The 15,517-nt window shown below is 37.7% G+C and overlaps 1 protein-coding gene and 1 long non-coding RNA gene across 2 annotated transcripts; both read right to left on the reverse strand.

The window, feature by feature from the left end:
* Positions 1–2,083: 2,083 nt before the first annotated feature.
* LOC137743882 (uncharacterized) lies at positions 2,084–2,709 on the reverse strand. Its single transcript, XR_011069541.1, has 2 exons — positions 2,346–2,709; positions 2,084–2,246 (listed from the first exon to the last, which is right to left on the reverse strand). It is a non-coding gene; the product is annotated as an uncharacterized lncRNA (long non-coding RNA).
* A 1,776-nt stretch (positions 2,710–4,485) lies between these two features.
* Positions 4,486–8,701, reverse strand: LOC137743553 (protein RETICULATA-RELATED 4, chloroplastic-like). Its single transcript, XM_068483469.1, has 8 exons — positions 7,923–8,701; positions 7,754–7,822; positions 6,951–7,082; positions 6,795–6,848; positions 6,666–6,710; positions 5,281–5,420; positions 5,025–5,150; positions 4,486–4,916 (listed from the first exon to the last, which is right to left on the reverse strand). The coding sequence occupies exons 1-8, from the start codon at positions 8,466–8,468 to the stop codon at positions 4,871–4,873; spliced, it is 1,158 nt and encodes a 385-aa protein (XP_068339570.1). The 5' UTR covers positions 8,469–8,701; the 3' UTR covers positions 4,486–4,870.
* Positions 8,702–15,517: the final 6,816 nt, after the last annotated feature.

Below are 15,517 nucleotides of genomic sequence, written 5' to 3' on the forward strand. Positions count from 1 at the left end.
CTTATGTGTCAAATTAGCGTTATTTATAATTTACTATTTTACTCAAAGAATTGTTTTACAAACCAAGCGTTACTCTAATTTTTATCTGCAAGGAAATGCCAAGTCTGCGTAATGTGTTCATCTTGTGCACCTGTTGTTTGAGGTGATTTTGTTTGGAGAGATAAATCACGTGCGTGCATGGGTCAAAACAGCTTCTTACGTTCTATTCCAATCATACACCTCGCCAACTCTAATTCATGTGAATTACCCTAATGGGAGGGATTTTTTTTTATTTATTTATGTTTTTTTTCAAATTATATAAAAACCTTGTCAAGTAAAGGTTGTGATGCACTAATTTATTGAGATTATTAATAAATAAAACTTGGTTTATCTGTGAACCCTATCTTTTCACTTTAAGAACATGACTTACGGGATTTACGTTATTCCAATCCTTCTCATCCCTACACAACTCTACATATGTTTGGATGATGGGAAAGTGGTGATAATAAAAAATGGAGTTCAATGTCCTAACCGAGAAAAACTATTCTTTGTGTGACTGTGTCGTCACTTGACATACCGATGTGGTGTTACCAATCTACATGAGCGATATTGATTACTAACTTAACCCATCATATATATAGGTTTGTACATCATACATTTTGTAGTGCATTTTCTAGGCAATCAAGGGAAGGGCATCTCATCATGCTTTTTGCAAGGACTTGTCCCATAGATCCTGCAAGTATTCCACGCAACGTTGAACTAACATTTTACATGCATTAGACCTTCATGCATGGTTTTCTATGCCTCTCACGTAATGCGCCAAACGGGGTCCTTTCTTCGTCGTGCATACCCCTTTGCACGACGAAGTCTTCTCCTTCGTCGCACAACTAGTTTTTCCTACTAGTGTCACATCCTTCAAAATACGTTCCCCACAGAACACCAACTCTACCACAACCCAGCAAAAACCTTTACCTCTTGGAGCTTTATGCAAAGCCGTAGCTATCTCAGGAGTAACCCTATTGTTTCTCTACAAATATTTGTTTGAAAAATTATCACAAAACTACCAATTACCTTCAAATCTATTCAAAAACTTTGAAAGAAAGCTTTCCGGTGAATATGACTCCCGAGTCCCCCTTCTACCAATCTAAGCCGCACTTTTATCGGAATTATTGGCTCCATGAACACATGGAAGACGAAAAAAAACCAAACATTGAGGCATGGTGGCGACCTAATTTCACTGGGGTACCTCTTTTTAGACAGAGCTCCTACGCCGGAATTTCTACCTTGGCCTCTGTCTTATCTTCCTTTTCGAGTTAACGAGGCATCACTAGACTGAAGGTTTACCCCGAAAGTTCATAAGCCAGTCCAAGTACACATAGTACGTACAATCCTGGAAACATTTAGAGAGGGTGACATCAAAGATGTGAGATGGTATGTAATGGCGGATGACGATACTGTGTCTTCTTTGTTGATAATTTAGGGAGGCTCTAGCAAAGTAGGACCATAACAAGTACCACCACATTGGTATGGAGGAGTAGTGACGATAGAGGAATCATGGAGAAGAGGTCGATATGCTCGTTCCCAATCCTCACTGCCACTGGGGAACTTGAAGAGGAAGATACAGAATACATATATTGGGGGTATTTTAGTCTTTCAATGCCCAAAAATTCCTATAATATCAAGGAGCATGGAAATTTTCTACTTCTACACTGCCCTCTTTAAATTTGTTTTATTCCGGATAATTTCCCATTTGTTTATGCCTAGTCACGAAAATGACATTTTTTTTTTTGGACAAATAATATTATCTACACTGTTGAGTAGGAAGTGGACTAAGTCTCACAGTAGGTCAGCCATAATAATGTGGTTTAAATTCGCATATGGCAAAAATCAAACCTAAAACTTCTCACTTACAAATAAAGAGGAATACAACTTGTAACACCCCACCCCGCCAATTTATTTCAGGATTACATTTAATGGTATCATTGTTACCCTTCAGGTTAACAACAACCATTCTAACATTCATTTCTTTGATGATTTTCCACTAAAATTTAATCTCGTTTTATTTTATAGCTGCATCTAACTTCTGCAACAACCAAAACAAGAGTCATATAATACTCTAATAATAGCAATGCCATGGGAAGAATATAGAATGCTTATAACACAAACCCAACCCTTCAATTTCTAAAGAGAACCGAATTGATGTTAGGATTTCAATGTTCTTCCCTATATATGCAACCGATCATGACTACCCGGTTCCGATTCAACTCCTAAACAATACAACAAGCATCATCTCAAATATGCATACAAAATATCGAATTCAAATTCGAAACCAAAACTAAAAGTTTTAACCTTGGGAAAATACTTACGCCAGAGGAGAGCCCACGTGGGGAGAATCATTATTTTCACTTGGGTCCAGCCAGATTCCAGCGGGATTGCCCCAAATCAGAGAAAAGTCGCCGGAACACGTCAATATGTTTGGACCTCGTTTTCTTTATACAATGGTTTTCAAAGGGTGGGTATCGTAAGATTGAAGACGGCCTCGCTACGAAACTATAGCTTCCGACCTCACGTGATTTCCTTATCGTATGAGGAAATTATGATGAATATAGTTTGAAAGGGATCCCGTGAGCGAAGGAGGAAGGAGGAAGGAGGAAGGAGAAGAAGAAGAATTCCTTTTTCCCCCTTCTCCCCTTTTCCCCTTCTTTTTCCGTTTCTTCCCGATCCTCCTCCACCTCCCATCTGTTAATTTTTTTTTTCTTTCCTTTATTCTATCATTAATATTTTATATCTAGTGCTATTATCTTTTCCACTACTTTAAATAAAATGATTTATATGGGTTTCGTTCATAATAACGAGTGCTGTTAGGATATACTAATTAATATATCACACGTGACATGATCAGTAAGTTAATGAAAGTCGACACATACCCTCTAAGAGCATTTTTGTCTTTTTACTTATCGAACAAATATCTGTCGTAAATTATGATTACAAAATACTTAATTTAATAATCAAATTCAGAAACAGGATTTCACATTTCCTCACTGAAATATTCTTAACCATTTAGTGATTCATTTCCCCATTTTGCCCACATATTCATAAATATGAATATCCTATTCATATACTTACAATTTTTTTTTTCAAGGTATTACACCACTAGACCGTAGTACTAAATGGCTAGTCACGAAAATGACTTACATTGCAAACTTCACAAAACACGCTGACCAAATTGAAAGAAATTAAAAATTTAGTGACCGAATTAGATTCTAGCCATAAGTTCTAATCATTTATGGCCCTAAATATTTTGTACTCCGGATAAGGGTGTAATACTAGGGAGACTAAATTTGTAAATCAAATGACATGTAAGTTGATGATTAGATCATCACTTAAGTGTTGATTAATGTGCTTATTTTTTTTATAACACATCATTTGATTTGCAAATTTAGTCTACACTACATCTAAAAATAATCTCTCTAATAAATGTAAGGTCGACAATACAAGAAGGTTCCACCTAGGAGTAGAGTTTAGGAAAGATGTTTTCAATTTCCAAATTTTGGATGACTCAGATAGAAAACAACATTTCTAATTTCCGTTCCAAAATTTCAAAATCGGATCGAACATAATTTTCAAATTCAAAATTTTTGAAGTCATGGTAATCTCAAAAATTTCGAAACATAATTCGTAAATTCATATTTTATAGATTTTTTAATATTCTCAAACTTTTTTTTATAATGAAAACTAATGAAAAATGCTTGAAAACTTTGAGTTTTAACAATAAGGACAAAATAAAGGATAAAGTGAATAGTACCATGATTGACTTTTTAGTGTAGAAATGTAATTTTTCGTTAAAGTGAATAATACCGGAAGCTTTTCTTTAAAGTTCCATTTTTTATATGCAATTTATTGTTCTTTCTTAATATTTGGTATATATTTATATATATATATATATATATATATTCAATTAATTTTTAGGAAAACTAACGAAATGTCCAAAAAAAACTTTAGTTTTAATGAAAAATGACAAATAAAGGTGCAATGAATAATACCAGTGAAAGGTAAAAATGTGGTTTTTCGTTAAAATTCCCTTAATTTTTTGGTATACTAGTATGTTTATCCTTTTAATATGAAAGTGTATTTTAATATAAAAACAATGAACAAAATATATCCAAAACTAACCATAAAATACAAAAAAAAAAAAAATTTGATTATAACATACATAATTTGAGTAAATGACTACAAAACATCAGAATATTCAAAACTATTTTTTTTATTGGAATAGGTTCGGAACACAAAAAAAATATTCAAAATCGGTATTTTCAAGCTCAAATTTGAAATTTTTATTGAGAAATACCATTCCAAGTTGCACCCCTAGTCCCAACTTTATTAGAGAAATGATTTAAATGCGATCTCCCTAATTTTACACAAGCTCAATATAATTTTGTAAAGGGACATGATTTGTATACGCCATTTTCACCATGTGCACACCCTTCTTAATTTTGACCCTCTGATTTGTTTAATCCAACCGTTGATAAACAAAGGGTATGCAGAGGTGAAAAATGTGCAGATATCATTTCCCAACTATAAAATCCATTTCCTGCTGTTCAAAATTCTGTAGCAAAATCCTTACAACATCTAAGGGAAGTAAAACGAGAGAATGTGTGAAAGAAAAATGCAAGGGAAAGTAAAGAAGAACCAAACACAAAAAGTTAGCTCAGCCATGAGCGGTATAAGTATATTTGCGGAAGAAAAAAACCGAAATAACCTAGCACTTTTAACTCGCATTACTTCAATTATCTCAGTTTTGCCCGATTTATGCAACGAATTGGAATTCATCAAACCGACAATGACGCCTTCACGAAACTTAATCAAATGTGGAAATGATCCCATTGGTATACTAATGAGCCTTCTGAATTCCTATGAAACGAGCATAGTCCACCCACCTGCAAAGAAAAGAAGTAGAAAGAGGTGGGTGACAAGGGTGGTGGTGGGGGGAATAATTCGAACCGGTGTAAAAATTCAAACGGCACAAGTAAGGCACAAGTTCTCACAATAATGAACCCAAGAATGTGTTTCCAGTCCGAATGGCAAAGCAAATTGCGCTTAGCATGAGCTTGTTTTGATGTAATAGTGGTTCCAAAAACCTTTGTTCAATAACACCAGCCAACACTTGGTACCTGCCAAAGAATTTTGCATTTTATTATAAGCTTGTGCTGGTAAAAAAACACAAGTTATTGTTCCGTTTCCTCGAGCTTTGTTATTATATGCTTATGCCCGACAAACCAATACTGATAAAAATTTTCGTACCTGAGATTGCTAGAAACTGCCATGTAGACACCATATGCAACGCTAGTGGACACTATAGGCACATTCTCAAGTTCACCTGCTTTGTCCTTATCAACCGCCTTCCTTGCGTTGATCAAGGCATTTGTCACAGCTGTGCCAACCTAATCAAAGACAAGATTCATTAGTGCTACTGAGTCACATAAGTTAGCATAGAAGTAAAAACTTCTGCAAGAGATTTGGATGGACTCATAATTAAAACTGCAAAGGCATACATACTAGCTAAAAGTAGTAAAGCATCCAAAAGCCATGTAAAGCTTTCAATAAGATGTATGTTTGAGCGTGTGCTTGTGCGCTACATATCAACTATCCATGCCAGTTGGGGAACTGTGCAGATGTCGTAGAGGTTAAACGTAAGGCATTTGAATTCATTCCAAGGAAAGCACTGATTACTTCACACTTATCTCTCTCTCTCTCTCTCTCTCTCTCTCTCTCTCCCTCCCCGAAGAGGTTCAAATTGGGTTTCTCTAAACATCGTTGGCTCTTCTTAGAGGTTTTCTAATTTGGAATAGAACACCACCAACAAGAAATGCCCTCCTTAAGTTTCGGTTGCCTTAAAAGATGTCTTGTCCACCTGCCTTCTCTAAACTCTAAAGATGCCACAAAGGTTGGTATATCATTAATAGATATGTGACCATGTGAACACTAAAAAGCAAGAAGACAAGTTACTCAGCTGTAGCAAGGACAAATCCATTATATATCTCAACCTAACCGAAGCGTGAGGTCCATGGGCCTCCAGGCAAAAACAAAGGGGAAAGAACCTAAAATTGGCTCAAATGCTCAAACACAGTGCATGTCGGCTGACTTCACCTTGTGGACAGCCAAAGTAGCCTCTGTAGTACAAAAGGTCACCACTGATCCAAACCAACCCGCAAAAAAAATTGCTCCTCAATTTACATGCTATTAGGAGCAATAACATTATCGCATTGAGGTTACAAATACAAGGGCTACACAAAGAGTTTTCTTTCATTCAGCTATACCTTTGGTGCTTCAATACAATTATAACAATTAAGATGCTTTCTCACCACTTCCAGCACTAGGCAGAAGAATCGACTCAACATATCAACTGAACATTTTGCTTCTTTACATTAACCTATTGAATGTGATGTGAAAAAATTCACAATATGATAAGCTCGTTGTGAGCTTTACTTTACCAGCTTTACAAGATAATGAAATTTACAGGACGTGTCTACGATGCATGAGAATTGCTGTCACCTCAAATTGAAACGAACATGCAGAGACAAATGAACATGAAAACACACCAGTGGATGGACAAGTGGATCACTTCACTAATCAATACGAAAACAATTCTCGGAATCACCATTTCGAAGGAGTTAAAATGTACTAACCAGTGACGAAGCAGTACCAACAGCAAATAGCTTGGTCCCATTTCTCTGCCAAAACAATTTAAATATGTGATTTCGTTCTTACCTTCAAAATTCAGATGAAATGAAAAACAGTTACCAAAAGTATCTTACCACTACTCCACCAATCCTCTGTAATAATGAGTATGATGTTCCAGACATAGCGATCTGCATAGAGAATTTCATAATCATTTTAAGTAACTGTATCTGGCTTCTGATTTGATCTAACAAAACAGTCAGTACAGATTCAGGAATTCATAGAAAATAAACCTGGAAGGCATTGTCGGGGCAGCCATGGAAAAACCTAGTGATTGCTCCTGCATTGAGCCCAAGTGGAGGTCGAAGAGATACAGTTGGGGCAGGAAGATAAACAAGCATGAAATCTGCAAGTATGGCCATTACCTAAGGGAAATACACTGCAAACATAAATGACAGAAGCTAAAACATATATAAGATGCAGTTTGATGTTAACTGAAGATATTTCAACAAAAAAAGGCTATTTGCTGACTATTATGCAGCTAATACATAGTACGCATCAAACAAATTTCTTGTCAATTAATCTTCACATAATCATTTGAATTCATCACTACGAAAGTCCAGTACCCACAAATGGATCGAAAAGCATCAAACTATCTCACTGTGGCTTACATTATTCATCTACAAATACAGCAAGAAATTGGAAGAAAATAGATTGCTTATGAGATGATGCATTAGAATCATAATTTGAGGACTATAAAATTGATCATGTGCTTGGCCTTCGATTAACATGCCGAATAAAAGGCTATGGACTTAAACATGCCTACTCACGACATATAATACATGGAAAGCAGCCAATTCTACCCGAAAATACCCCGTAGCTAAGCAAGCACTATAAAACTACTTCCAAATCAACTTCCATAAGCTAGAATGTGTAGCTTCAAGCACGCCAAATGCCAATAAAAAGTAACAACACGGCCAAGTTGATCATCGATATGCATATAAAAGAACAACGATGAATCACGAAAGTAAGTCGATATCGAAAATGTGCAATGTTAGCTAAAACCAATGTGATTGGCAGAAAGCAAAACTCGTACCACATCTGCGAAAACAACTTCCAGCTCGTTGAAAAAGTTCTCTCTCCGCCTCTCGTACTCTGCAGCAGTCTACAAAAACCGAAACAAAACCAATTAAAATCGAAAAAAATGAGAACTTGAATCAAATTTGAATTAAAGAGAAAACAGAGGAAACAGAGAGAGAGAGGACCTTAGTGAAGAGACCAACGCCACATTCCATGAAAACCTTAGCAAAGAAAAGATCATCAGCGAGCAACCTCTCTCTAAACCCAGCGAATTGCATCAACCACCGGAACAGACCCGACTTCTCCAGCTCAAAGTACCGCCCCACAACCGACCCGGGGATCCGACCCGCCTGGACCGCAGCAGCCAAGTCCTTGGGCAAGCTCTCCAACCCCCGCTTAGACTCCGCCAACACCATCAACGCCTCCGCCCTGTTCTTTCCACCGGCATTGTCGGACCCTCCGTCGCTGTCGCCGTCATCTCCGCCGCCGCCCCCTCCTGAGGAGTCACGTCCGTTAATGCCCCCGTCGTCGCCGGCGGCGGAGAAGAGGATGCGGCGGAACTGGCGGTGGCGGTGGGTGAGGGAGGGAGGGGTGACGGTGAGGCGGAGGTGGAGGAGGGGCGAGGAGGCGGAGGCGGAGGCGGAGAGAAATGGACGGTGGGGATTGAGTTTGGAGAGGGAGGAAGAGGATGCGGCGGAGGAAGAGGGAGCGAAGCAGAAGGCGATCGCCATTGTTGGTTGGAGTTTTTTGTGAGGTTTGGGGTGGGCGGAGATTTTATGCGGGAGGGTGTATGGGTTGGCGGTGGGCTGTGCGCTCTCTCTCTCTGTTTCTCTGTCTCTTTTGTTCGGTAGGTTGTGGGGAAGGGCGTGAGTTCAGAGGCAGGGAGAGAGAGAGAGAGCGGAGGGGAGGCGGAGAGAGGGAGGAAAGAAGAGAGAGAGGTTTTATTTAAGTAGGGGTTTTTGGCACGCTATGCCGCCAAGTCAACAAGAGTCCAAAACGACTTTCTCGTAGGCGTCGAGCGCGCATTAAGTCACTCTGATCGTGGGGAAATTTTGACTACCAAATTTTGTACTTTTCTTTTTTGAAAAAAAATAAAGGAATTATTATTATTTTTAAATAAAGGAATTAGTTTTAAAAAGTAACAAGGGAAAGTCTAAAACCACATTATTACTCATCTATTGCGAAGATAAGCTCATCTCCCTCTTTTTAGAGAATTTTCAATGTGGGCAATGACAACAAAGTAAATCCAATCCCGCCCCCCCCCCCAGCCCCCCCCGCGCGCGTAAACCCCTCCAGCCCACCTTGAGCAAATTGGGCTAAGGGGAGCCCAACTAAGAGGTCAGGCTAAAATCCAAGGCCCGAGTGCTTGGATGGATGTAATGCAAAGCTGACGTCATGTGGTGCAAGGTTGACGTCAGCACGTTATAAAAAAAAATTGCGTTAGGCGTGTGGGGCTGCGTCTCCGACATATTTTCAGATAGTGGGGCCCTGTGTCAGCCTCACTCAGTTACCGTTGAACCCGGACCGTTTGATTTCCAGATCAATGGTTCACGTTTTCAGCTTTAAAAAAAAAATTAGAAATTTTACGATGGGCCATGTGTCATAATCTGGACTGTTGGATTTCAAAATTTTGTAATCCAATAGTCCAGATTAATTAAGTTAATAAAAAATTAAAAAAAATTAAGTAAACGACATTTCAAATTTTTGTAATCCAACAATCCACATTACACCACATTTCAATATTTTCAACAGGTAAGTACACATCGCGCTACAAAATTGGTTAAAAATCTTATCAAAATTTATCTATAAAAATTGTATTTTCGGATAATGACACGTGGCGTGATGAGATTAGTTAAAAATCCTATCCGAAATTAAAAATAAAATTATTTTATAAAATAAAAAAATACTAATATTTTAATATGAATTGCCTAAGCTATTCTATATATGGGTGGAGATGCAATAGGCAATTGCTGTTCATTAAAGATAGTGACTATTCACTTGAGGGATTGAATTGTCTATTGCCAAGGGGAGCCTTTACACACTGGAAGTGCTCTTATTGTAGATAATATCGTTTGTCAAAAAAAAAAAAAAATTAAAAAGTCTCGAGAACACCCAAGACTTCTAGAGTTAAACATAAGACAGTTTTTGATTTGGGAAGGGATAACCCCATCTCAATACACATACTTCTACTATGATGACTTACAGAAGTAACAACACCCTCTATAAAATTCGCTTCTTTGAAAACATGGTTTCATTTAACTGACTCAAATGAGGATTCCACCCAAGGAACACTTGCTAGATACAGTACCCATCTGTTTTGTAAAGAACTAGAACTCTAACTACTCGTAGTTACAGCCCGTAATTATAGTTAGTCTTGCTCCTGAGCTTCCAAATCCTTACTTCAAGAGATGTTTTTATGTCAACAACAGAAGCCTAAGCTCATAGATTTGTTGATCTTTTAGTGATTGAATAAAAAAGAAAAAATAACAAAAATTTCAAACGAATCGGTGAATTGAGATTTTATCTTCTTACCAAATTTAAGATTCTATTCATTAATATCTTAATATAGCTTCAATAGGAGTAGTGACTAGCATTATAGGTCGTTAGGCTGCTAGAAGGTTGCCACAAGTCAGTCAGTTTGGGGACTGAAGGGTGCACCAGGCACGTAACTTATCGAATCCAGTTGCTACAAGAATGGGAATGCATGCTACAAAAGATAGAGTTAAGTTTGATACATCAAACGTCTAGTCAATATCCTTCTATGAGTCCACAATCAATACACAAGGTAAACCTTGGTAGGTTGTGGGGAAGGGCGTGAGTTCAGAGGCAGGGAGAGAGAGAGAGAGAGCGGAGGGGAGGCGGAGAAAGGGAGGAAAGAAGAGAGAGAGGTTTTATTTAAGTAGGGGTTTTTGGCACGCTATGCCGCCAAGTCAACAAGAGTCCAAAACGACTTTCTCGTAGGCGTCGAGCGCGCATTGAGTCACTCTGATCGTGGGGAAATTTTGACTACCAAATTTTGTACTTTTCTTTTTTGAAAAAAAATAAAGGAATTATTATTATTATTTTTAAATAAAGGAATTAGTTTAAAAAAATAACAAGGGAAAGTCTAAAACCACATTATTACTCATCTATTGCGAAGATAAGCTCATCTCCTCTTTTAGAGAATTTTCACTGTGGGCAATAGCACTATGAATTGGCAACAAAGTAAATCCAATCCCCCCCTTCCTTAAACCCCTCCAGCCCACCTCGAGCAAATTGGGCTAAGGGGAGCCCAACTAAGAGGTCAGGCTAAATACCAAGGCCCGAGTGCTTGGATGGATGTAATGCAAAGCTGACGTCATGTGATGCAAGGCTGACGTCAACACGTTATAAAAAAAAATTGCGTTAGGCGTGTGGGGCTGCGTCTCCGACATATTTTCAGATAGTGGGGCCCTGTGTCAGCCTCACTCAGTTACCGTTGAACCCAGACCGTTTGATTTCCAGATCAATGGTTCACGTTTTCAACTTTAAAAAAAAAAAATTAGAAATTTTACGATGGGCCACGTGTCATAATCTGGACTGTTGGATTTCAAAATTTTGTAATCCAATAGTCCAGATTAATTAAGTTAATAAAAAATTAAAAAATTAAGTAAACGACATTTCAAATTTTTGTAATCCAACAATCCACATTACACCACATTTCAATATTTTCAACAGGTAAGTACACATCGCGCGACAAAATTGGTTAAAAATCTTATCAAAATTTATCTATAAAAATTGTATTTTCGGATAATGACACGTGGCGTGATGAGATTAGTTAAAAATCCTATCCGAAATTAAAAATAAAATTATTTTATAAAATAAAAAATACTAATATTTTAATACAAATTGCCTGAGCTATTCTGTATATGGGTGGAGATGCAATAGGCAATTGTTGTTCATTAAAGATAGTTACTATTCGCTTGAGGGATTGAATTGTCTATTGCCAAGGAGCCTTTACACACTGGAAGTGCTCTTATTGTAGATAATATCGTTTGTCAAAAAAAAAAAAAAAAAAAAAAAAGTCTCTAGAACACCCAAGACTTCTAGGGGATGTTTGTTTGCCCTCACTAACTCGGACTGAACTGGATTGGACTAGCTATTAGTCCAATACTGTGTTTGTTCCATGCTAGGACTAACATTAATGAGACTAAAGGGGACTAGCATGGACAAAACCCTTCACTAAGAGGTCTTAGTGAGACCCCCCAATAACCATGGGACTAGCTAAGACTATCCTCTATTTCTCGTCCTTGTCATGCTCAACGACCACTCTCGACAGACTCCTCGTCATTGCCGGTCATCTAGATCAATCATTAACTTCCCGACTCTCTTTTAGATCCATTTCACAACCAACTTACATATAAAATATACCAAATTGAAGCTGGGAGTGACAAGATTACGATTTTACTTGAATCGAGGCCAAAATGTGGTTGAATGTGGCCGAAAAATGGCCTGGAAGTCTCGACCTGTTTGGGCTTCTTCAAATCCATGACAAATTCGAGCATGCAAAGCTAAGATCTCGGTACAGGGATGGTGATGAATTTTTTGGCGATGCTAACTTCATCCAATTTAATGAGGGTTGGCCAAAAAACACATCGGGAAACCTGCAACTCGTCAGGAAAATTGTAACCGTGAGGTTTCGTTCGAACAACGCATAGCTAGAAAGGGAGGGAGGACAGAGAAATAGAGACTGGAATCAATAAGGAGTTTGACCAGGAATGAGAAAGAGACATGAATTGAGAGGTCTGAGAGGAAAAAAAGAGGGAGAGGGTGGGACGATGAGAGAAGAGGAAAAGAGTGGGACGGAAATGGTAGGAAAAGATGGAGAAAAAGATAAGATCATAATAAAATATTAATAATTTATATATTAAATAAAATAATATTAGAATTTGTTATTATCCAGCTTTTTAGTCCAATACTGCACCAAACGCTTCACTAAGTTAGTCCAGTTTAGTCTAGTCTAAGCCAGTCCAGCTTAGTCCTTGAAGCTAATCCAATCCGAGATAGTCCGGCGCAACAAACGCCCCCCTAGAGTTAAACATAAGACAGTTTTTGATTTGGGAAGGGATAACCCCATCTCAATACACATACTTCTACTATGATGACTTACAGAAGTAACAACACCCTTTATAAAATTCGCTTCTTTGAAAACATGGTTTCATTTAATTGACTCAAATGAGGATTCCACCCAAGGAACACTTGTTAGATACAGTACCCATCTGTTTTGTAAAGAACTAGAACTCTAACTACTCGTAGTTACAGCCCGTAATTATAGTTAGTCTTGCTCCTAAGCTTCCAAATCCTTACTTCAAGAGATGTTTTTATGTCAACAACAGAAGCCTAAGCTCATAGATTTGTTGATCTTTTAGTGATTGAATAAAAAAGAAAAAAATAACAAAAATTTCAAACGAATCGGTGAATTGAGATTTTATCTTCTTACCAAATTTAAGATTCTATTCATTAATATCTTAATATAGCTTCAGTAGGAGTAGTGACTAGCATTATAGGTCGTTAGGCTGCTAGAAGGTTGCCACAAGTCAGTCAGTTTGGGGACTGAAGGGTGCACCAGGCACGTAACTTATCGAATCCAGTTGCTACAAGAATGGGAATGCATGCTACAAAAGATAGAGTTAAGTTTGATACATCAAACGTCTAGTCAATGTCCTTCTATGAGTCCACAATCAATACACGAGGTAAACCTTGGTTTGGTCCACATGTGAGGAAACCTGCATATACAATATTTAGTGGGGATATTTAGTTAAAAGACCGGTCGGCGCCCACTCGACCAAAGGGACTAAGAAATTGATAGAGTGCAAAACTTATCTTTAAGCTTTACCTTATTCTGATTGTTTAGAGGGCAATCGCAGAGTCACTAAATGAATTCCTTCGTTTTTTTTTGGAGGTGTGGGCCTGTGGCGAGGTAGACATGACTAAGTGAGATATGGAATATGGTGACGACAGCATGTCATAGAAGGAGATAACAGGTGCCTTGATTAAGGAGTAGTTTCACAAAATAAAGATGAATTAGCGTAACGTTCGATCTTGTTTCTGGATTGAGTGGAAAAGGTGATAGGAGCATATTTAGGCGACTTACTTAGCTTGTTTTCGTGCATTTATATTGTTAATTCATAGTTGTTTTAGTAGTTTAAGCCATTTTCGTGTGTTTTTAGGTTCATATGGCTAAGGAAGCAAAAAGATGCATTTTGGAGCATTTTGGAGCAAAATTGGACTTGGAATGGATAGCTTATGTTTGGAGCAAAAGGAATGGACGAAATTGAAGGATTCCTAATCCATTGCAGCCACATGCACATTCAATCATTCACACCAAAACCTTGCACATGTTTTCCCATTTCATTATTCATTCACTTTGCAGCCACCATTCACTCTTTAATCCACATGCATTCATCATCATTCACCCTAGCTTTAATTCACATGCAAACACATTCATTTTCAGCACCAAACACCATCATTGACATGCACTCCCATTTTCTCCCAAAACATTGCACACTCATTCATACACATTTCAGTCACAACACACTTCCATTTCAGAAATTCATCCATTGTACATACCACAAACACTTCCCCCTTTGTGCCGTGAGTCTCCCTTACAATCCAAACACCATCCTTCCATTTCCACCACTCCTCTTCCATTCCTCCACCACTCCCCAAACCATTCACACCATCAAACTATCCTTAGACCTTGTGCTACAACGAAGAGGAAGATAAGAGGGCCTAAACGTTCATACAATTCAAGTTTGAGTTGTTGGAATGTTTAGGTGTTTCTTTGATTTCAATGTTTAATTTCAATACTCTTTGTTTTGTACGAATGAGGAATGGAAGAGAAGAGTGCCTAAACGTTCATACAATTCAAGTTTGAGTTGTTGGAATGTTTAGGTGTTTCTTTGATTCTCTTTGTTTTGTACCATGAGGAACTAAACCCCCCTTGGCTAGGGGGGGATTCGAAATAAATGTTTATGCTTGCATTTTGATTTGATTACTTCTAATTGCGTTTCATAAGTTGTGGATTCAATTTGTTTAACCGTTTGATTGATAACTTATTTATGTATGTTTATTGAGAGTGCACGCTTAATTTTCATGCATGAATATGACGCTAGAATATAAGTGAGTTTCACCTAATCGTTATGAACTTATATTCACACGTAGTGGAGGTTGCTTATAAACAATCGCGTTAAATGAATTCTTGGCACGAGTTTCATGCTCATCATAGTAACGAATGTCTCGTCAACACTTATAGTTTTCATAATGCTTAATGATCTTTGATTGTATCTTTATTGTGCTGTTCACGTAAAGGACTTTTGGAGAATGTAGTGAATTGCGTTGCGCTAACCCATCCAATTCATTAACTTAAGGAAAACTTGACGGTTAATTTAAGCGGAATGATCTTTGTTGAATGTCTCTATCATGCGTATTCCATGTTAGGGACTTTGATTAGGAATAATTTGGTTGTAATGCGTATCCCATTCAATCCAATGAATCTAGGGAAATCTGAAGGTTAATTTAAGCGGACCTAATTGACCCGGGGTGATGAGTTTCATAATTTATTGAAATGCAATTGGAAATCTTTTTATTATGTAAGTGTAACATGTGTGGAGATGAACCCCTTAGCTAACTTTCCATCCATTCTATTCCATCAATTTCGTTTGTACAATCTGTTTTATTTCCAAGTTTCTGTTTTAGTTTTAAATTCGTCAAAACCTAAATCCCCCTTTACTTTAATGTCCAATTTAGTTAGAAAGTGTCT

This window comes from Pyrus communis, chromosome 8 (assembly GCF_963583255.1).
Source record: "Pyrus communis chromosome 8, drPyrComm1.1, whole genome shotgun sequence".
Lineage (NCBI taxonomy): Eukaryota > Viridiplantae > Streptophyta > Magnoliopsida > Rosales > Rosaceae > Pyrus > Pyrus communis.